The following is a 21,761-nucleotide window of genomic DNA, read 5'->3' on the forward strand; positions in this document are numbered from 1 at the left end:
TTGTAAAATATACCATGTTTTATTTAATATTAATGTTTTTAGTATATCTTTTGATTAATAAACATATAAACAAATAAAAAACATTTGGAAAAAATCCGAATGCCGATATATGACCGGATGTTATTATTCTTTGCCGAGTGAGTTGAGCAGATTGTACTTACAAATGGTGAGCACAAATTTCAAATTGGGTCTTTTGGGTAAATTAATCATCAAACTTAAAATAATATAGTGACAAAAAATTGCAGAAAAGTTGTATTACTCTAAGATAACCCGAAATTATATATAAAGCACATTGAGCTTTAAACTTCCATTCAGTCTTATTGTAAACATGAGGGTCTTCGCAGCGGGACTATTAGCAGTATTAGCTTCTTTGTTTTTTGGGGAAAGCGAAGGATTGAGTTCCTTGCTTACCAACGAGTGTGGAACAACTAGGCATCCCTCGAGAGTTCGACGGGTTGTGGGAGGCCATAATGCCGACAGATTCGCGAATCCGTGGATGGTTATGGTGATCGGGAATGATACATTCTGTAGCGGTTCGCTCATTACCTCTCGTAAGTTGTTTAATTGACCATTTTCATTTCAGTTTTTATTAATTCTAGTTTTCGTCCTTTGCAGTTTTTGTCTTGACTTCAGCGAGCTGTCTTTCCATATCGCCAAAGTACGTAAATGCGTTTAATTTTGCAAATGAAACTAAATTCTTTCTATTTTCAGAGAGGTTAGATTGGGCGAGTACGACACAGAATGCACCAGTGGGGATTGCTTATCCAGCCGCCTTGTCATTAACATTAATGGGCAATTTATACACCCTCAATACAATTTCGGTCTAAGTACTAAAAACGACATTGCCTTACTTCGAATGGCCACGAAGGTTGTGTATTCAGGTAATTAAATATTATAACCTGCGATGACCCCCAAAACTAAAACCCTTTTCTACAGACTATATCAGGCCGATTTGTCTGTCTGTCGATATGCCCTTACCTAGACCTCGTCAAAAATTTACTGCCACTGGTTGGGGCAGGACTAGTTTTAGCCAAACAAGCCATATTCTACAGACAACCACTTTAAATCTTTACGATCGTAAACTATGCAATGGTATATTTAACCAGAAACTTGATTCATCGCAATTATGTGTTGGTATTGAGAATAGCGACACATGCGCTGGGGATTCTGGGGGTCCGTTAGCCGCCAAGATAAAATATAATAATGTACGGAATGGAACCAGTAGTGGGAAAACTCGTCGTACTTTCCAGTTCGGCATTGTTAGCTTTGGATCTTCATCTTGTAATGGCATCGGTATTTACACAAATGTAAATCACTATACAAACTGGATTGTCAACACTATTGCTAAAGCAACAAGTCCTCGCAAGGGATAAATATGGATCGAGTCATGAATTTTTCAATCGCAGTCTAAAGCTAGTAAGTCACAGGCAGGTAATAAGAATTTATTTTAAGAAATATTTAATGTCCTTAAATAACCATACCTTTAACGACAAATATACATGAGGGACTATCAAATTTTGTTATCGATTAATTTGAATACATTTAGATTATACAAAACAAACTTTTAGATAAACAAGAGATTTCCAGTTTATAAAAAAAAAATGGGTTGCTTATAGTTTACCGATGGCGTATTTATGTTTAGCAGTAAGATATCGGGTTCAAAAGTATATATATTGTATTCCAAATTTTGTATTCCAAATTTTTTATTTCTAATCAGGACATTTTTTTTACACACCTTCTGGATCTGCCTATGATGAGATACATATAATAATAGAATAAATAATACATAATAATGAAACCACTTAAGTTGGTCTGTTTTGTTTCAATTCTGTAACTGATAACAAAGTAATGAAGGTCTGGATGGTACCTTGTTAGAAATATCTATTCTGGGATTTATTATTTTTATTTTATTAGTGGTTAATAATTTTCTTTGAAGGCTCAAGTGACTCACGCTCACATACCTGGCTCCCACACGCTCCCACACGCCCAGAAGGCCAACTGCATTTGGGCAGCAGCTCTTGGTCCTCCCAATAAAGACGAAGGGGCGGGGGGCGTGGCGGCGGAGCGGCGGAGCGGCTCTCGTATCGAAAACCCAAAAAGTAAAAATGGCCCCCAGCGAATGTTGCAAGCAGCGCCAGAGATAAGCAGCCGACTGCGGCAACTTAACATTTTGGGTGCGAGGAGGTGATGCACGGGTTGGCCCGGGAGATGGGCAAACAAATTTCATACTTGGCCCAATGTTTAAACTCTTCAATTGGCTAAAAGCGTTTTTCTCTGTGTGCGCTATCTAAATGTGGCACGATTATTGTTATTATTGCTGTTGTTTCTACAACGCTCGCAGGCGTCCACGGCCAGTTAGTTGGCCTCACTATTTATTTGCATATATGCAGTTTGCGTTTGCCTTCCAAATCTAGAATTTATTAGCAATCGCAGTGCCGCAGCAGAAGGCCAATCTCCAGTCGCAGTCGACGTTGCAGTCGCAAGAGGTAACAGGTAAGTGAACTGCCAAGACCCTACAGTCATCCGCTTCTTATTACTCACAAATGGCACACGAGGCGAAGGCATCAGGACTTTTGTCAACGCGAATGCAATGCGGCAAAATTTTGCAAAATAAACGAAAATAAGGGAACAACTGAGCTTGCCTGAATCGGATTGAATGCAACTGGCGGATACTGTAAATCTCTCTCAAGGTATCCTATAAATATTACAAAAAGATTAAATTTATAAATGCAATTACTGAAATATTTACAATAATATTTTTTTTAAGAATCAAAAAACTTTTTGGTCATTAATATTTAAAATTGCAAATGATAAAATTCATTCATCATTAGTCTAGTATTAATATGATTTTTTAAATATTGCGAAGAAATTTATTTGAGTTACGGAGCAACTAGATAATCCACGATTCTAGGATTAACATTAACATTATTTTGTCATATATGTATGTATAAAGGAATTTAATATTTAAACCCGCATATGATTTAAACAGCTTGGAATTTATTCATCGTTCAAAGAGTATTAAAATGATTTTGAAATACTGGAAATAAATTTATTCGAGGTACGGAGAAACTTGATAATCACCGATTCTGGGATTAACATTAGCATTATTCTGCTCTACAAGATATTAATAGATGTATACCCAGTATACAAACAGTTTGAAATTTTAATATAATTCCTATAGTATTAAAATGATTTTTAAATATTTTCAAGAAATATATTCGAGAAGAAACTTGATAATCCCCGATTCTGGGACTCACATAAACAATATTTTGGCAGACAAGATATTAATAGATGTATACCCAATATTTAAAACCGCATATGATACAAACAGTGTGCAATTTTTTCATCGTTCATAAAGTATAGAAACGATTTTGAAATATTGTAAAGAAATTTATTCGAGGAACGGAAAAACTAGATAGCCCCTGGTTCTGTGATTAACATTAACATTATATTTTCATATAAGATTAATAGATGTATACCAAATATTTAGAACAGCATATGATACAAGCAGTTTGCAATTTTTGCATCATTCATATAGTATTAAATTGATTTTGATGTATGGTAAAGATATTTATTCGAGATCGGAGAAACTGGATAACCCCCGGTTCTGGCATACCCCTGACCCCTGACCGAAAGTGATGGGTATGCAGGGAAAGAGAGAGACTTGGCGGTCATATAAGAACACCAAGAGGAGCAACAACAAAGGCGAGTACCGCTGGCGATGGAGAAATAAGAGCGGCGGCAACAACAACAAATTGGAATATGTGGCCGGCGGGCATAACGGTGTTCATAATAATGATGGCGTGGTCTCTGAAAAGAACCATGATGGAGGAGCAGCCGCAGCGGAATCGGCAGGAGCAGTGGGGGGATGGGGATGGGGATGGGGAACGGGGATGAGGAGCAGGCCAGGAGACCAGGACGAGGCCGAGGCAAGGACAACATGGCCGCAACATAATGAAAACGAAGGGAATTTTCAGTTCGCGAACTCGGCGTCAAGGATGCTGCGGAAGGGGAAACGGAGGTCCGGGGTTCGGGGATCGGGGACTGGAGAACGGGGGCAACGACGCACGAAACCGCACCAAATGCCCGCTGGCCATTGCAAGTTCTCAAGTGCTTCCGGCTGAGAGGTTGCCTACCCAGAACCGCAACGTGAACGAGGACAGTGGCGGCGAAGGGGTGCCACTGCCACTAGCCCCCTTGTTCACCCCATCACCTTCCGGCTCACCCACTCGCCCTCCCTTCTGCACAGAACAAAAAAATGTTAAGGAATTCGAATTAAACTCATTATATTTTATGAGCACTGCAAAATAATGCGGTCTAAACTAAGGAGAACGAAAAGTCCTTAAAAACCCTGTTATACTTACATTATTACATCTTTAGATCTTACTTTATATCTCAGCAAAACGCGAATCATTGAACTTAGGCAAATATTATTTTATTGGAGAAGTAAACCGCTCTTATCTTCATGCATGTATATATTCAAATGTATTCATAATAAGCATAAAGATATTTCGGTCAATCCCTAAGACTTTATTTTTATTTATTTATTGTACACTGTAGCCGAAAGTTAAAAAATTTGAGAACAGGGGTAATTGGTGGGAGTTTTGGTCGGAATATCTTGATATTTACCAATAGGTACCCATTTACCTATTACAATAACTCAAATGTGAAACTAACTGATCATAAAGATTAACCCTTCATTTGAAAATCTCCAACAAATCCTTAGCTTTTTATAACAAGCTAACCTAATTCTACTAATTTCAATTGTCAATCTTTTCTTCTTAAATGTAAATAATAGTTTTTAGTTTGTAAATAGTTTTATATAGTAAATTTTTTTAAATTTTTTTAATTTTATAAAAATAATCTCTGCATATTATTGTTCTCTGTGCATCCTACCTACCAATATTGTCATGTGGTTTTCTTTGCCGATGCAGGGGGAAACTCCTGGTTGACTGCCACTAACCATTGAGCTTCATCAGCAGGCAGTGAGGATGGTGATGGTGATGCTGATGGTGATGATGACGAAGATGATGATGGTGGTGCTGGTGATGATGAGTATGACTGCTACGTCGACATCATGGGACGGAAATGAGTGAAGCGTGACATTTGGTGCTCCTGCGATGTCACGCTACGCTGCTCACCCCCATTGCTCCTTCCCCCTTCCAGCTGCACCTGCTCCTTCTTTATCCTTTCCTCATCCTCAGAGTCCTTTTCCTTCCACCACCCCCTTCACGATTCCACATGTGAGCCGCGGGCCAGGCAAAAGGAAACTCCTCGTATAACGCAAATTAAAAATCGCACTGCGACTGCAAGACATCCACATCCCGGTAATGGGAAACTAGCGTGTAAATATGTGAGCTGCTGAAGAAAAAGTCCTTTTACCCACCGCGCGCCTAAGAGTATGCAGCACTCTTTTAATTAGCCCTTACTATTGGACTTTAATGTGCCCTCTTTAAATAGTGCAAATAATGTGCCGAATGCCCAGCGGCAAGAGTTAGAATTCGACATCAAAACAAATGCATAACAAAAGGTGTAGCACACACATATCATGCATATTTTGGGGGGAAAATTGCCTCCAACGCGCTGCTGTCCGCTTTTCCCTGACCCAAAATGAGAGGGGGAGGGGGGTTATGGGGATGGGTTGGAATTTCCACCACCCCCTTTTCGGGGCGGCAATCAACCTTTGGCAGCGGCTCGCGTTTTTGCGTTGCCAGCGGCCAAATATCGATGTAAAGAATTAAAAACATAGGTACATGCGTACTGAGGGCGCTGGATTCTCCCCCGGGCGCCATGGGCGAAAAGGGGGCGTGGCAGCCTAAGCTGGGCGAGCGGCAGATACAATAAAACATGCAAATATTCGCCCAAGGACATTGCAACAACAACAGTAACAACAGTAACAACAACAGCAGACACAGTCAAAACAGAGAGCGCCAAAGAACGCAGCCCAAACATCAAACACACACGGAGAATGGAGAATGGTCCTTTTGGAGAATGGTCCTTTTGGAGAAGGTCCTTTGGTGGCGGCATGACCGCAGGTGTATACGTATACGCAATACACACACACACATGCTGATAGATATAGATATATGTATATGTAGATGTGTGGCAGATACCAAAGGGTATAAAGTTTATTTAGCTTTAGACGAAATTAAAGGCCTTTGTATATTAAGTAACCCACGTGGAAGGCATCCGTCCACATACATACATAAATGCAGTGCGATAACACACACACGCACACACACACATCCTGGGAGTGTTGAAGTTGTACATAAAATATGCCGCTGGCCGTTCTAAACATACCAAAAATGAAATTTATACCAGAAAAGGGCGAAAAAATAAAGCATAAAAAAAAGGAATGCGAACCGAATTCGTTTCAAATGTTCATGTTCATTGGAGGGCCCAAAAGGCCGCCGCAGGACATCGTTGCGTACCTCAAAAACGAGCTGTAAAGTTCTCATCCCCCTGGATTTTCGCAGTGTACATGTAGGTGTGTGTGTGTGTGTGTATGGCGATGGTTATGAAAATACTTCGCCCATATTTTGATTTCATCAGCAGGCTTTTGGCGGTAATAACTGGACACGAAGACAATCGGGGACCACACATAAAGTAAATTTAAATTGCCAGCACTCGTAAAACAATACATTCCAATTGAGTGATGAATGGAAGCGATTGCAACCATTTTAAAATCCAATTGTTGTGTTTAAATCTTCAAAATAACAGCTTTATTAGATTCCGTATTTAACGTTAAGTATTTAAAACAATGCAGATGAATTTGCACTTAACAAAATAAAACAAAACCCATATTTCGTGTTTTCAATGGAATTAAAAATATTTTTGCAAATGCATTTAATCTCTTTTTAATTAAGTCCGGATTCAAAAATTTGTTTTAAATAAATAAATTCTGTGCTTTTTTATAATTATAATTTTCTATACACCGAAAAAATTAATAAAATGCTGAATGTTATCATACTTATTTTTTTTAAATTATTATTTTAAATGCCGAACTTCGCAAAATAATGTATATTTTTATGGATGTTATTAAAATACTTGTATTTCTATTTGAAGTATACAACTCTTTAAATGGATTTTAACCTTTTAAATAGATTTCAACGAAGTTAAAATGCACTTCCTTAATTGACGTTTCTATTAACATTACAGTCTTAACTGACCAATTTCAATGATGGTCACCCATGTTAATCCGGGAAAGTATGAACTGGAAAATGCACGAATATTAAATGCCTGAAAACGTACTGCATTTGAGATGGCCAGCCCTCGGCATGATTATTAACTTTGGGCTGCATTTACATTTTGACAATTGCAGTCGCAATCAGGCAGGCAGGCCATGGATATTGATGCATGCGTCAGGGTTTCGGGCCCAGTTTCCGACTCCGATGCATCTGCAACTGGGATCCGTGGGATACGGGTGTTCGGGGATGGGGATGGGGATGTGACACTGCAGCAGCTGCAAGGGCATAAAAACTGATGACTTGTGCCGCTGTCTGATCCGTAACGGTAACCGTAACCGTGGCCATTACATCCACGTCCCAATGGTACAATTTCATCTTTTTTTTTATATATTTTACTGCTCGCTTTTGTCACATATAAAAATGCATGAAATGCGGCAAACTGGCAAACTGGCGAGCGAACAGGGCCAACATTGTAAAACATATACATATCTGAATATATACATATATATTGTATATTTAAATGCCGTTACACTGATTGACAAAAGCCATATCGGCGGGGGCTCAATAAAAAGCGAAAAGGAGGGGTGCCAGCAGGGCGTATGAGTAATGTAACCGAAACACAATGCAATTGCCAATAAAGATGAGGTCCTGGCAGAAAAACTTGATTGCAATTTTGTTTTTTATGCTGCATATTCATGGGATGGCTCAAAACTACGGGAATGCAAAATATCTTTAAAAAAAGAGAAATATTTACGTGCTATCGTCGTGAAAAACCTCTTTAAGCCGAAACACCCGTGTGCATTAATCTAATCAAAAATGCTGAACGCAAATAAAACTTAGAAAGTGCAAAACTATTTTTTTCGCTCTGCGAAAAACCTTTCGCTTCGGCAAATGGCTTCAATATTTAATGCAATTGTTATAGAAATTTATTTTGATTTTATTACAGCGCTCATGAATAATTGCCACACCTGGAGAGCCCAATGCAACCAGATTTCTGAGTCTGAGCATGCATATGGAAAGCCTTTTTCGCTTCACGCTCGCCGATTGCATTTATAAAACCGCTTGTCCGCGATTTGCATATTTTTAGGCACCATTCTATTTTCACAAAGCAACGCCATTAAAGCCGGCGTTTAAGCACGTATGTATAAATATTGGTCGGGGGGATGTAGCCAGACCCCCGGCCGAACAGGATATTCTATATAATTTTGTAGTCTCACATTTTGCGGAGCTAATCTGCATTTAAATGGAATTTTTAATTATTTTCCTGGCCGCATCCTTTGACAATCACAGCGGGACAACGGCGCTCGAGGCGGCAGCGAGGACACCCGCCAGTCCCGCCGCCACGCCCACCGACCCCTGACCCCTGACCACCCCGTAACCCCAAGCCCCGCACCCCCACCATTCGCGGTCGACAAAATGCAGTTCGAATTTAAATAAAACTTAACAAGCTTGCCGCACACACAAAGGCAGGTTAGTGCCCCCGCCCAATACATGTATATATACATATAACTCAATGCCAGTGCATTTTAGATTGCCAATCAAAATGTGGAGCAAAATATATCAGGTGTTGATTTAGAGGGGCGGTACTGGGGCCGGAAAATCGGTTCCGTCGGTTCCGCCGGTTCCGCAGTGCCCAACAATTTCGCCATCATCGGCTAAGCAAATAAGAATATTAATGGTTTTTTCCAGCCATTGCACAATATTTTGCACCCACCCATGCATAATACACCTGAGCGGGTTTTTCGATTAGGCGCCCAGAGTCCGCCCACTTTTCATCGCCTTTCCAACGCCACTCTGATATTATAGTGCCTGGTTATACATATATGTATGCTGTGCATAAAATTAAAATTGGCGACATTTTACAAATTGCATTTTCACATTTATGCCAATGAAAAATTGTAATTAACATGTTAATTAATAGTTGGCCTCGGGCCTGGTTTGTTTTATTAAACATGAAAAATCCGCTGCATAATTTTAGGCTCGCCAATGAATATAAATATGTATGTTTGTCGCTTCGCTTGTCGTTCAATGAAAACAAAATCACTTTATGAGCCTGCTATTTTAATATTAATTAGTTTTGGCTGCCTGCGAAAAAAGAAAACAAGTAAACATGCCAATTTTATTGTACATTTTAATGGCAATCAAAGGAGGCAGCAGGATGAGAAGCTTTTTTATGGTAAAAAGGCAGGGGAAAATATCCATTTTGGGGGGGTTAAAAGTATTGGATTAAGATGATTTGCTGAAGGCGGGATGGTCTAAATTATTGTCATTCTGGCCACGGCGAAAAACCGGAAGTAACCTAAGTTCCGGCGGGCTCAAGCCGCTTGTCTTTCAATTTGGCTGCTGGACCGTGGAGCTTGTTTGGTTTCATCATGGTCCTGGCATTCCCCGGATTCCCCGGTGAGATGGCGGTCGGATTGGCCATCGGCGCTTCGTCCTCCTCCTTGACTTGCCCCAAACTCACACACACGCACACCTGCCTTATCCTTGTTATTTCTGGAAAGGAAATGTGAACGTGAACCGCATGTCTGGCCTGGATTGGCTATGGCCAACTCCACCTGGGCCAACATCGAGGGGCAAAGAAGGCCTGGCCAGCACAGCAACGGAGAGGAAATTAAAAGAAGCAGAAAGAAAACAGCACCGGAACAGGAAGAGGAACCTCTAAACCGTTACGGCACCTGCACATTACAATGAATCCTGCGGCGGAAATGCAAAACCAAACCAACAGACTTACAGGCCACGGACAAGGAAACCGATATCATCTATACCGCATATCTAGCAGATGCGATCCTTGGATGCTGATGGCAGGATAATGACTTGTTGCATTCGAGACCTGCCGAGATTGACAGCTGCCAGGGGTCTTGTACTTGTACTTGTACTTGTACAATGGTCCCTGGACCAATTCAAACAAGTAACCAAATTTAGTTTATTAAGATACATAGCTTTCTCCACACATTTACTCTTTGTCATTGCTTGGTCTAAGTTTCATCTCACATAGCAATTTACTGGCATTTCCCACTCAGTTTCTGCAAAGTTGGAAAAGCAATTACTTTTCGTTGAAATTTTTGTGCTTCGTAAACATTTAATTTCCAATTTTAATTTGCTCCAATGCATTGCCATTGCCATTGCCTCAAATACAGGATGAGGATGTGGAGAACCAATCGACATTGGGGACTGCTAGCTGAGGTCCTGCTGCACCAAAGGATCTGCTCCTCCGCCTCCGCTTCCACAACCCGGACTCATGTGGCCTGGGCTCCGTTTCTCATTTACATTAAATAAATATTGTACAATTGTATTGAGCAGGCGGCAAAGGTGAGTCCCAGTGCCAGTCCGATGAAATGAGCTCTGGCTCCCGGTTCCGGGGCCAACTTCATCTTACGATGAAGCCTCCTTCCTTTGACTCCCCCACCTCATTCTGCAAGTGTAAATATTCCCAGAAAATAAAAGAATTTCATCTGACAAAGAAAAAATGGGCTTTCAATGAATAAAATGGGAATTGAAACGTTTTGCTGGTTCGGTTTATGGAAAATGCATGTTGCATGTTGCCTCGTTCTGCATGCAAATGCAGCAGAGCAATACTGCAATTTGAAAATAACCGAAATATTGCTAGCCGTATCCCTTCGACACTCACAAAACAAGAAATCAATTTCAATTGGATGCCTCGCAAAGAGGTAGTTTAATCACCATTCAGTAAGATAGTGCTAAGATCCTTTAGGAGCTGATTTATAGATTGAATCTAGGTACTTTTAGAACTTTCTATGTTAAGATGCGTTGGCAGATTTTTAATCAGAAGTTTTATAATGTTAAATTTTTGTAAATACATATTTTTGACTATAATAAGTTTTATTTAAAAACCAGAATAACTTTATTTCTCAACATTTATATAAAACTGAGGTTCCTTCTTGACCAACGCGCACTACCTTGATAACAACCTCCCCTCCATCTATATATTTCTCTATCTATAAAGAACTGAATCGTTCAAATCACATGACCCCATCCACTTTATATCGAATAAATAAGATATAAAGACCTTTTGAAAATATTAACAATAAATAACTAACCTATCATTTATATATGCCTAAAGCGAGCTTAAGGCCTTTTGCTGCTGTAGCTCTATAATAAACCATCTGTTAGCTTAAAGTTAAACCTATAAGATAGCATAAGATAATCAATAATCATTGTTTCTACTTACAATTATAGTTGTTCTTGACAATTAAATATTAAAATTTTAAGCTAAATGCCTTAAAATATTTTTCTATGTGTGCCCTGGCCGCCGTTTAGTTCAAATATTGGTGCATATTTTTCTGCACTAATAGACTTGTCTTTCAGAAATATAAAAATGTTCGTACAATTTTCCTTGAATTTAATTCCTTGCCATGTTTTTGCAGTTGTCCTCGCACACACACTCCCACATACGATATCCTTTTTAATGGCTCAGTGGAGTCCTGATCCAATGACTTGTGATGTGCAAATGTTATCCTGTCTCCCAGGCTGTCTCTATCCGTCCGTCCGTCTGTCTCCGCTCCGCATGTGTGTTTATAATTTACTTTGCTTTCTGACAAAAGGATTTTAAAACAATTATTTTAATGTTTTTCGCACACACTCGCACATACACGTGCAGGTACAGAGCAACAGACATTACGTCAAATTGAGTTGGTTTCATTGGCAAAATGTTAAAATGTTGAAATGACTTTTGCCAATTTTTGGCTTTTAAATGCAATTTTTCTCTTCATTTAACATTGGCTCTGTCACGTATAATTCGGGCAAAATCGAAAACTTTATTTAATCAAACACAAACATACAAATGTAAATCCAACAAAAGTACAATGTAAATAAATACCAAAAGAGTTTTGCATTCATGTTTGATGTTTTTGCTTCCACTTTCGTTATTGTTATTTCACAAAATTATCCCCTGTTATGTAAATGCCATTTTTCTACAATTATTTATTGAAGCGTTAAACAAAATACACAAATTAGATTTCGAGCCAAGTCAAAGGGATGAAGTCGCAAATGCCAATTGTGAAGTTACGTGAAATTCCGAAAACTCGATTGGATACAAATTAAATAAAATGAATTTACATTTCAAGCACACTTGCTTTGTAACAATGATAAATGACTCTGGTAATTATGGGGCATCAACTTTTGTGTGCTATCGCAATCGCCCAACAAATCCTTAAGATATTCCGCAGGATGAGCAAACACTTGCAGCGGTTTCAAGTTTCGAACCGTATCAAGATGGCAAAAAAAGTAGGGACAAAAGTAAGCAAGTCATTAACATATCGCGCCAATGAAAATGCAAATGCAACACAAATTTCCCAGCCAGCCAGGATAACTGACTCTTGCTCCTGCTCCTTCAGAGGATTTTCCCCGGCTCGGGAAAAGCTGACCGCTTGTCCGGTGGCTCATTAAAATGCGCTGCCATCTTGCGAAAGTGAAAAATTGACTGGCCAAAAGAAAAGTTTCAAGAAATGGTTGGAGAAGACCAGCCACAAGAATAGGTGAGAGGAAAAAATTGGAAAGAAAAATGTTGGTTTTTTAAAAACGAATGTGGAATACTCTAAAGATAACAAATAATAAAAACAAAAATATTTTATCAGAAGAACGCAAGATATAACTTGTCTTGAATTTATTGTTTTAAAAAATATATGCACATCCGCTTTGATTCGTCATGACTTTTTCCCAAATTTTGCGAGTGATGATTACAAACTATAATAGTTTGAAATTAATAATTCTTTTTCGGTAAATCTTTTTTGGGGAATTTTTATGATTTATTTTTATACACAAGATGGAAACTCACATCCGGGCCACTTTATGTGTCATAGCCTTTCGATGTATCCCCGAATTTAAAGAATGAAAACTTAAAAGATCTGATCTTTCTAAACTTTTTAGTAATTTAATAAATAAACAAGTAAAATTTAAACAAATTTTTTAAATTAAATATATATGAAAATATTTTTTTTTGTATCTGCAAAACCATCATCTATGTACAAAGGGTGTTACCCCAAGAAAGGATATTTGCAGGAGCACAAAGGAAACCGAAAAAACTTTAGTGGCCATTGCAGTCGTCGTGGATGAAACGCAAGAAAAAAGGACCTGAGAAAGGTGTTCCACTTAACTTGAAGCTCCTTGTTGTGGCTATTGTAGTTGTACATTTACGCATTGTTAGCACATCATAAAACAAATCTCATGAATATTACGGAGTTTTATCCGCGGCCCGCTACTTAATGCATTCCCAGTTGGGAGCGGCGATATCCTTGACTTGGCTGCGGGTTATTTTGCAGAACGAAATCCTCAATCCCTGTATCCTGGCATTATTCCTTCTCCGGAAAGGGGAAAGGGGAAAAGGGAAAAGGATGTATCTTCTGTCCGCCGAGCGGTGCAGTCATGTGCAGGAATTAATTTTGCGATTACGCGTAATTACAGCCTGGAAAAAAGTCAACAAAGAAGGACGCTGCGTTGGCAGGAGCAAAACTTAATTGCGAGTAAGTGTTGCTTAATACTTATTATCTGCACTCGCGCCCAGCCCCTTTTTCGAGTGAGGGGGCGTGTCAGCGGCATTGCCGAAACTTAATTGTTAGCTTGCCGAAACTTTTCGACGCGATATTCAACCCTTTACTTTTTGTTGCTAATTAAAAAACTTTTGACGGATAAGAAAGCAGCAAAAAAAAGATGGCAAAATGAAAAAGGAAAAGCTAAAAAGCTACATAGATATACAGCTGTATGTGCGTCGGTTGTTTACACAAAAGCAATCATACGCCACGTTGTACCCCCCATTATCCCGCGTATCCCAATATCGTCACTGTCAACAATACGACATCAAGGCGGGATTCTAGGATTCGGGGGATTCGGGGGCACCTCGAGAGCCAAGAGTTCTGACTGCTGACGTTGCGTTGAAGTTTCATTAATTAGATAAAACTTTCTGCCATTTCCCCCTACATTGTTAATGACGCCAGCCAACGAGCTGCAAATTATTTGCACACAACAAAAGTCAAAAAGTTGAGCGTGCTGAAGCTCGAAATGTTTGAAAAGAAGTCAGCTATGATATGATATGATATGCCAAAAAGCCAAGAAGGGGATTATTTCGGCGGTAAAAGAAAACTTTGCTTACCTGGGGCAATTTTCTTTTTATTTTCCAAATAACGAAGAAAGTCCAGAAAATTAGGTTTCAATTAAAAATGAGGCAAAAAAGGGTGATCAAATCAGTCGAAATAGGACGCCCTCGTTGAAACAGAACAAATATCCGAGAATAGAAAAAATCATTAACCCACCCCAAGCCAAACCCCTTCAACGAGTATTTTCCCAGTGAGCTAATCAAGGAGCAAGGTGGTAAGTAAAGAAAACCGGAAACGCCGTGCCAATCAAATTAAAAAAAGGACCACATCGAGTAACCCCAGGATAGGATGCGAGTGCCATCCCGGAGGTGGGGCTGCAAAGATGTAAGACATGGCTGAATTCCCGGGAATCATGCGGAAGATGAATTTTTAATTTGTTGCTGTTGCTTCCCGTTTTAATTGTTGTTGACAGACTGAGACTGAGTGACTGACTGACAGCGTAATTTACAATCCTTTTTCTTTCGCTTTACCCGGCTTAGGAACTCCGAGCCAGCGACGGGAGTGATGGAAATTTTAATTAAAGAAATTGCGGTTAATCCCGTTACAAAAAATGAAGATTCAGCCCCAGGGGTCAGCACTTTGGTGTGGCTACAACACAACCAAAATTTGTTGCTAATTGTAAGGGAATTTGTCAGGGGTAATACATCCCGACCCCATCTCATCTCATCTATCTATATACGCATGAATATGGTTTATATTCTGTCTACTTCAAAAGGTGGTACGACATCTCGGCACAAATCATCCTGCCTCCCTGGCTTATGGAAACATTTCCATTTTCACTTTCATTTACTCGCTTTTAATGGTATTATCCACAGGGGGGATATTGTTCAGGTGAATGGAGTGCAGAGCGGTTACCCTCCGACTCCCTCATATTTGTCAAAGGATTTTCAGTAATTTCATTTTATGCCATTTGCACATCAATTTGCATCAAAATTTCAAATTCGTAAGATGGTCGAGAGGCCACAAAGGAATTTCAACGGTAAGGTGCGTAACTAAACTGTTGCGTCTTTTTAAGAGTTCTTAGCGCAATCTAAATCTAGAGAAGTCAACTTATTGTACAATATGTAAGTTTGATAAACAAAATTTGTGCACTATCGTTAGTTTTAAAAACATCGATATTTTAATAAAACACTAACCGATTTTGTAGGTATTTTATTTTAAAGTGTATATTCTATTCCTTAAATTTCGGTATTTCTTCTATATTTGTGGGTCATTTACTTTTTTGGGGTTTATGAATAACAATAGAGTAACCGAAAAGTTCTAAAAACAACGTAATTATAAATCAAAACATTCTATTCTTCTTTTCATTAACCTAGAAAGTTGGGATCAATTACAATTAGCTTTAAAACATAGTTTGATTAATTATGAACGTGGGTAATATCATATAGAAACATTCAAGAACTTAAATTAGTCAGCCTTATATTTTTCGATTGCACTGTATTTTGTGTGGGTAAAGAAAATGTGATGTCGTGTTGACTTTGTGCGGACCATTAAATAGGGTTTACCTAACCCAAATATTTGGCAGCAAACAAGGCAAAGCCTAACCTGTTGATCCTGGCAAAAAACGAGTTTTAATACTTGCTAAAAAAGCCAAACAAACAATTGAATCGCATGGCTGACAGCTATACTCAAATTCATCTAAACAGGCGGCTATTATATAAGTTATATTCAATGGATTATTTGGACTGTGAAGTTGAAGTTTAAAATTGATCCCCCTTGCACATTTTATATGACCGGGGCCCCGATGAAGATTCTCAGCGCATAAGAAATTAACTTAAAAAGTCATTTTGCTGGCAAAGGATGAGCTTCGAGCCAGGGGAAAAAAGGATTAATTGCATGAGGAGCTTCTCCGACCCCATGACAACACGAAGTGCACGCGGCCGTGAAGTGAATATCCTGGCTTTCCCATAAGCCATTGACTTGCCACATCCTTTTGGCCAGGACCCAGGATCCAGGACCCATGCAGCTCAGCCAAACAGCCAACCACCCAACCACCCAACCACCCATACACCCAACCCGGCATGTGTGCTCTGGCGGATCCGTATTTTTTAATAGTGTTCCGTGTGCCTCTTGGCGTTAATTTATGCCACAAAATCATTTTCTTTTATACTCTCCACACTACCAGCCACATGCGAAAATAAAAATTAAAAAAGTGCAAAATATAAAAAGGCAAAGGACGAAGGATGGAGATGCAAATTGCGTTGCACTGGCCCCAGGATATGAGACGCAAACGCCAACGCAGTTTTATGTCAAGTGAAAAATGAGTGCGAACTATGACATGAAATATGAGCGTTTCTGAGCCTTATCCCAAACCGGCCAACCCCCTCCCCCTGAAACCCCCTGAAACCCCCTGAAAATCCGCACACAAAGTTTTATTAGTTTCTGTGTGGTGCAAATGCGACACAAATAAAAGCAAAAATCGGGATTAGCTCGCAAAAACGAAATCGAAAACGTAAACAAATGCAAAAAGCGGGAAAAATACAAAAAAACCACATAAATAATTTATTATATGACAGCCGCCCGATGATGATGAACCGCCCTGATAAGCCCCGTCCCCAGCACGAAACGCTCGCACTTACCTAAAAAAAACTAAAGTACCTAAAAAAAACTTAACAGAAAAAACAGCAAATATTACGGCACGGCAAGCTCGGCTCGGATCGCTTCGGTGTTGGGGTTTTGTTTTGGGTTCGAGTTCGGGTTCGGGTTCAATCGCCAGCGATTCCGATTTCTCGAAATTACTGCACAGCTTATGCAATCTAAGACGCAGTAGTGATTTGGTGTTCACTGATTTACTCAATTGAACCGTATATACATAGAGCGCCACGTAGTACACTCCGGCCGGAATGCACATACGTCTTGATTGATATAGATCGCGAATAGTGTCCGGACAAGGCCGATGTTTTCACTGTCATTGGCATTGGCGGGTTAAGTGCCATGACAATGAATTCGAGTGCAGCGAGAGTGATGCAATGCACTCAGTGCAAGGTCAGGATATATTCTTAGATTACACTAATCTTTAAGTCGTATGTATAAGAGTCCCATTCCCTACTTTTAAGGGGTCTACAAAAAAGCCTCGCTTTTGGAGACTTTCACAACATTTGGTTAAATGGTATTTATCTTATCTGATGGTAGGAGGCTCTAAGTGGGTTGATGCTTCTAAAAATTAAAAACCTAAAAATTTCAAAATCTTTAAAAAAACTAGGACAGAAGTTTCTGGAAACTCAATAAATGGCTTTAAAAATATTTGAAAACAAAAAATACGACAGAAGTTTCTGGAATCGCAAGAGCTATTTCCTAAGAGATATTTGTGAACTCGTAACATCACGTTTTTAATTGTCTAATATTTTAATAATTGAGTAATATTTTAAGAACATGATTTTTAAGATTGCCACCCATCAAGCAGTCTGCTCCGAACATTTTAAATGGCGTCGTTTATAGACTTATTCCATTCATGTTTTCTGGATCTTACATATGTATATAGGCACATGCTGGCGCCTCAATGCCGCCCTGCATACGAATTCATTCAACTCAAGAGCGCTGGCCAATTCAAATCGAACTAAACTGAAGTGACCCCGTCTAGCGACCGACCGCCCAACTATAAATAACTATAAATAACTGAATGGAATAAGCGTCCAAACATTAGCAATGAAATCATGCATAACCGAAAGATACAAACAAATATCAGAATATCGGGGAGTACAGAAAACCAAGGCATGCTCCACACATGTACGTGGAAGATATATCTTCGCGATGTGTGGCAGCAAGGTCGTTTATTTTTGTTTGGCACTGTTTGGAAAATGTTCTCAACTCAACTATATTAGACTCGGTCCAAAGAACGAATTGGTTTTTTGGGATCTGAACTTGACATTGAATCTTGGGAGATAGCGATAAGCTGTTGTTTTCAATTGCCATCTTGTGATTCATTCCCCCTCATCATCTTCCGATTTGGATTCCCATTTCAATTGCTAATGATTCGGCTATTGTTTTTTCCCCCAATTCTCTCAATTTGGGGGCTTTCTTCCTCTTGTTGTGGTCACACAACTGTACTTGGGGCACGTGACGGAATAAATTCCAGATGATAAGGGGATCGGACTGGAAGCTGTCAGCTGACCCATACCCATACTTACATAATCCTCCGATACGTGACTGCGTGAGTTAGTGGAGATTCGGTTTGGAAAATATTTACAATGCATTTATTGGAAGCAGTCAAATATTTCACTTTGTCGAGAGATGTGGGGTTCTTAAGATGTCATACAAAAGTATTCGTACAATATAATTAATATACATATAGTTAAATAAATACATGTTTATGTACGGTGTGTGGGTGTATGCAGAGAAATAACACAATCAAGTCGGTTCAAAGATGTTTCAAACCAACTGGGTTTAATTTTATGCAAATTAGTTTGAAGTTAAATTAAATATTATTAGTTTTTCCTTATAAGATAAACGTTGTAAGAAATTTCGTTGTTCATTTTAAATGTTAAATAAATAAAAATAAGTTAAAAAGAAATGGATAAGAAACTAACAGCATTTGTAAGTTATTCGTTGAAAACTAAATAAACCTATGACAGTATATCCATTTGTCAGGCTGTTTTGGTACTTTGCAATGAAAATCTCAGTGCTGACCGACTTGGAAATGCCCTTTCTCTGCACGGGTATGTGTTTTTGGTGTGGTTAAGTATAACTAAATCAGGACACAGCAGACTTGGCCATTCTTGCAATCGTTACCGGGTCGCAGGAGCCTCTGGTGGCATCGGTCCATGCACTGTCCCAAGTGTTCCGCACAGGGCGCTGGTCTAACCGGCACTGCAACGGCAACGGGATGACGTTTGACGTTTTTGAGGACGGCGGGACACACAGAATGGATCGGGTTTGTTCGGTTAGTGGCGATGGGTAGTAGGTAGGGGAATGGCGGATGGTTTTGGGTTAGATATTTAGGGGTGCATAGAAGGCGGTTGGGATCGGACTGATGGGGGTTTTGGGGACTTTAAGCAGGATGCTACACACAGCAGGAGCCAGCAGTCTACTCACGTTCGTAGCAGCACTCCACTTCCTGTCCGGCACTCGAGGGGCACAGTCCCCTGTTCGAGGTGGGTTCAAGGCAGTCCTTCGTTTCGACACATAGACCTCCAACCAGAACACACTGTCGATCGTTGGGATACACACGCACCCCCTGCAGCACTGCGATTCGAATGGTAGGGGCTTTAGTAATGGCATATGGCATATGGCATATGACTGATCCGCGGACACTTACTGTACACATCGCCGCTGGTATCCACTTCGTTCGTCTCCACATCGGCCAGAACCTGGTGCAGCACCAGGATTGTGCTGACCAGCAGGCAGCCCAGCAAGCTCTTTCTCGGCGACATTATGGTATATTCGGCTGTATTACCGGGCGTATACGTGATATGCTTACAATCGATTCTACTCGGATCGAAAAGGGGTTTTCTGTGATTTCAATACACTCTTCACTCTGTTGGTAATCCACTTCCACTCGATGGCACGGTTTGCGTTGGACTGATCCCAGCTAATTACGCTACAGAGTCTTTTCAACGAAAAAATACTTGCTGATAGAGAGAGAGAGAGAGAGAGAGAGGGAGAGCTACTGCGCGACGAGAGGGAGAAAGAGCGAGGCGTGCGATTTTGCACAACTAAAGAAAGAGAAAGAGACGGAAGAAGAGGAAGATCGGTGCGGAGAAAGAGACGGGGCGAAGGGAGGAAGTGTCGAGGAAACGCGGTTCAATTGAAGACCGTGAGAGAGTTTGGAAAATTGGCCAACTCCGATCGGCCTCATCCGCCTCAATCAGCAACGCTCTTCTCAACACGCGGAGAAAATGCTAGCCACTTTTAAATTATGATTTATGTGATTGAACAATATTCACATCTATGATCGGTTTTCTGTGCACTGAAAAAAATTACAACGATATATCTAATTTTTACTTGAAGAGGAAGAGGTGTAAGTAATGGAAAATAAATAATAATGCGAGTAATAATAAATTATAAATGAAATATACAAAATATCTTTGTAAGAGATCATGTCAATATGCTACATTTTAAAAGATTAAGCTATTACCTACGAATTTGTAAAGGATAAATATATTAAAATGCGCTATTGTTCATTGCTGACAAAAAAGAAATCCAAACACAGGTCTTCTTGTTGAAAAAATTGAGAACTCCGTTACATTCAATATTAAACATTTTATTTAAAAACGGTTACAAGATCCAAACATTTTTTTGTATATATTAAAGAACATATTAATTATTAAAATTTAAGCTCCGTTACATTTAATTCTAAATATTTTATTTACAAAAGGTTTAAAGATCCAAACACTTTTTATACATATTAAAACACATTTAAGTCAGTAAGGCATTTTTTATCAGAAATGAACATCTTGAACCTTAACCAAAATTCCCCTGTACTTAATGCTTATCAGTTCTTTCCTAGAACAGCACTTTTCACATGTTATTTTTATATTGTTTACAGACAAATGGACCAATAATAGATGATTAAGCTCTCATTCATCTTAATAATTTGTTGGATCTTCATAGTTATATTTTTACAATCCTATATGCTTTTCTTATTTATCACAGAACAGCTCTTAAACAGATGGTTAGAGTGAGGAGGTTTCTTTCCGTGCACTGAAGATCGCCCAATGAATGGAGCCACAATCAAGCGTTCAACTCGGGCGACCAGCGCCAATCAACGGCCATCGGAGGGGGGCAAGAACAAGAACCGCATTGAGCGGGGCGTAACGTGATTTTACTGCAATCCGATCTGGTTTGGCACACACATCCCCGTCCCCAGCCTCCCCTCCTCCACCAGCACCAATTCTTATCGACACTGTTTGTATAATTTTTGAAAACAATTTGTGTGAAATATGTGTGTGCAAAATAAACAAAAAATTGAAATATTACGCATACGCCGCGGCGTACTGGCTGATCTGTGCCCCAGAAACAACAATTCTGTTTTGGGCCAGATGTTACCTTCGACCGTTCTAAACAATTGCGACTGGATAGAAATCGAAATTCACTAGAAGCGATCGATGAATGAACTACATGCCTAACCTTGAGAGGCCAAATGGCAATGGGCAAGGGAAGTACTTTATTTTTGTTTGTTTAACTCACCCCTTTTTCACCCCAGAGTTGTGGTCAAACAAAGATTTTTTATTATCATATTTTTTTTTTGGGTAAACACACAGAATGCACTTCAGCTCCAGATCACCTGATAATATTAAAAGGGTTCACTTTCAGGCCTTGTCAATCCGTTCGCATCGAGTGGGAGCCCCACAACAGAAAAATTCCCCTGAACTCTACGCTTATCAGTTTTGAATCCAAGTTTACCCAGAAAAAGCTTTCTCCCGAAAAAGCTTTCATATATGGTTTTTGTCTTGGGAGTACTTCCGTTCAAAGCTTTTGCATAGCGAGTTGCCTGAAATTTCCCATTCAACTTGGAATATCCCCC

The 21,761-nt window shown here is 39.6% G+C and overlaps 2 protein-coding genes and 1 long non-coding RNA gene across 4 annotated transcripts; 2 read left to right on the top strand and 1 right to left on the bottom strand.

Moving 5' to 3' along the window:
- The first annotated feature begins 300 nt into the window (after positions 1 to 300).
- On the top strand, positions 301 to 1,760 carry LOC108008137 (CLIP domain-containing serine protease B15). The gene is made up of 4 exons (XM_017071927.3): positions 301 to 551; positions 616 to 658; positions 712 to 881; positions 937 to 1,760. The coding sequence occupies exons 1-4, from the start codon at positions 329 to 331 to the stop codon at positions 1,371 to 1,373; spliced, it is 873 nt and encodes a 290-aa protein (XP_016927416.3). The 5' UTR covers positions 301 to 328; the 3' UTR covers positions 1,374 to 1,760.
- Positions 1,761 to 16,826: 15,066 nt separating this feature from the next.
- LOC118876911 (uncharacterized) lies at positions 16,827 to 21,213 on the top strand. Its single transcript, XR_005013837.3, has 2 exons — positions 16,827 to 17,284; positions 20,891 to 21,213. It is a non-coding gene; the product is annotated as an uncharacterized lncRNA (long non-coding RNA).
- LOC108008378 (uncharacterized) lies at positions 18,470 to 19,832 on the bottom strand. Of its 2 annotated transcripts, none has more exons than XM_017072220.4 (3): positions 19,554 to 19,829; positions 19,331 to 19,480; positions 18,470 to 19,105 (listed from the first exon to the last, which is right to left on the bottom strand). In XM_017072220.4, exons 1-3 carry the CDS (start codon positions 19,666 to 19,668, stop codon positions 18,984 to 18,986), a joined length of 387 nt encoding a protein of 128 aa, XP_016927709.1. In that variant the 5' UTR covers positions 19,669 to 19,829; the 3' UTR covers positions 18,470 to 18,983. The 2 variants fall into 2 exon arrangements, with proteins under 2 accessions (XP_016927709.1, XP_016927710.1); XM_017072221.4 differs by having other exon boundaries at positions 19,017 to 19,265; positions 19,554 to 19,832.
- Positions 21,214 to 21,761: the final 548 nt, after the last annotated feature.

This window comes from Drosophila suzukii, chromosome 2R, assembly GCF_043229965.1.
Source record: "Drosophila suzukii chromosome 2R, CBGP_Dsuzu_IsoJpt1.0, whole genome shotgun sequence".
Taxonomy (NCBI): domain Eukaryota; kingdom Metazoa; phylum Arthropoda; class Insecta; order Diptera; family Drosophilidae; genus Drosophila; species Drosophila suzukii.

Bases quoted from the DNA above. Each gene is read 5' to 3' on its own strand.
- LOC108008137 (XM_017071927.3), top strand. From the start codon at position 329: ATGAGGGTCTTCGCAGCGGGACTATTAGCAGTATTAGCTTCTTTGTTT. The intron at 552-615 runs GTAAGTTGTTTA...CGTCCTTTGCAG, and splicing joins CGGTTCGCTCATTACCTCTC to TTTTTGTCTTGACTTCAGCG. The intron at 659-711 runs GTACGTAAATGC...TTCTATTTTCAG, and splicing joins TGTCTTTCCATATCGCCAAA to AGAGGTTAGATTGGGCGAGT.
- LOC108008378 (XM_017072220.4), bottom strand. From the start codon at position 19,668: ATGTCGCCGAGAAAGAGCTTGCTGGGCTGCCTGCTGGTCAGCACAATC. The intron at 19,481-19,553 runs GTAAGTGTCCGC...TTCGAATCGCAG, and splicing joins TACCAGCGGCGATGTGTACA to TGCTGCAGGGGGTGCGTGTG. The intron at 19,106-19,330 runs GTGAGTAGACTG...TTGCCGTTGCAG, and splicing joins AGTGGAGTGCTGCTACGAAC to TGCCGGTTAGACCAGCGCCC.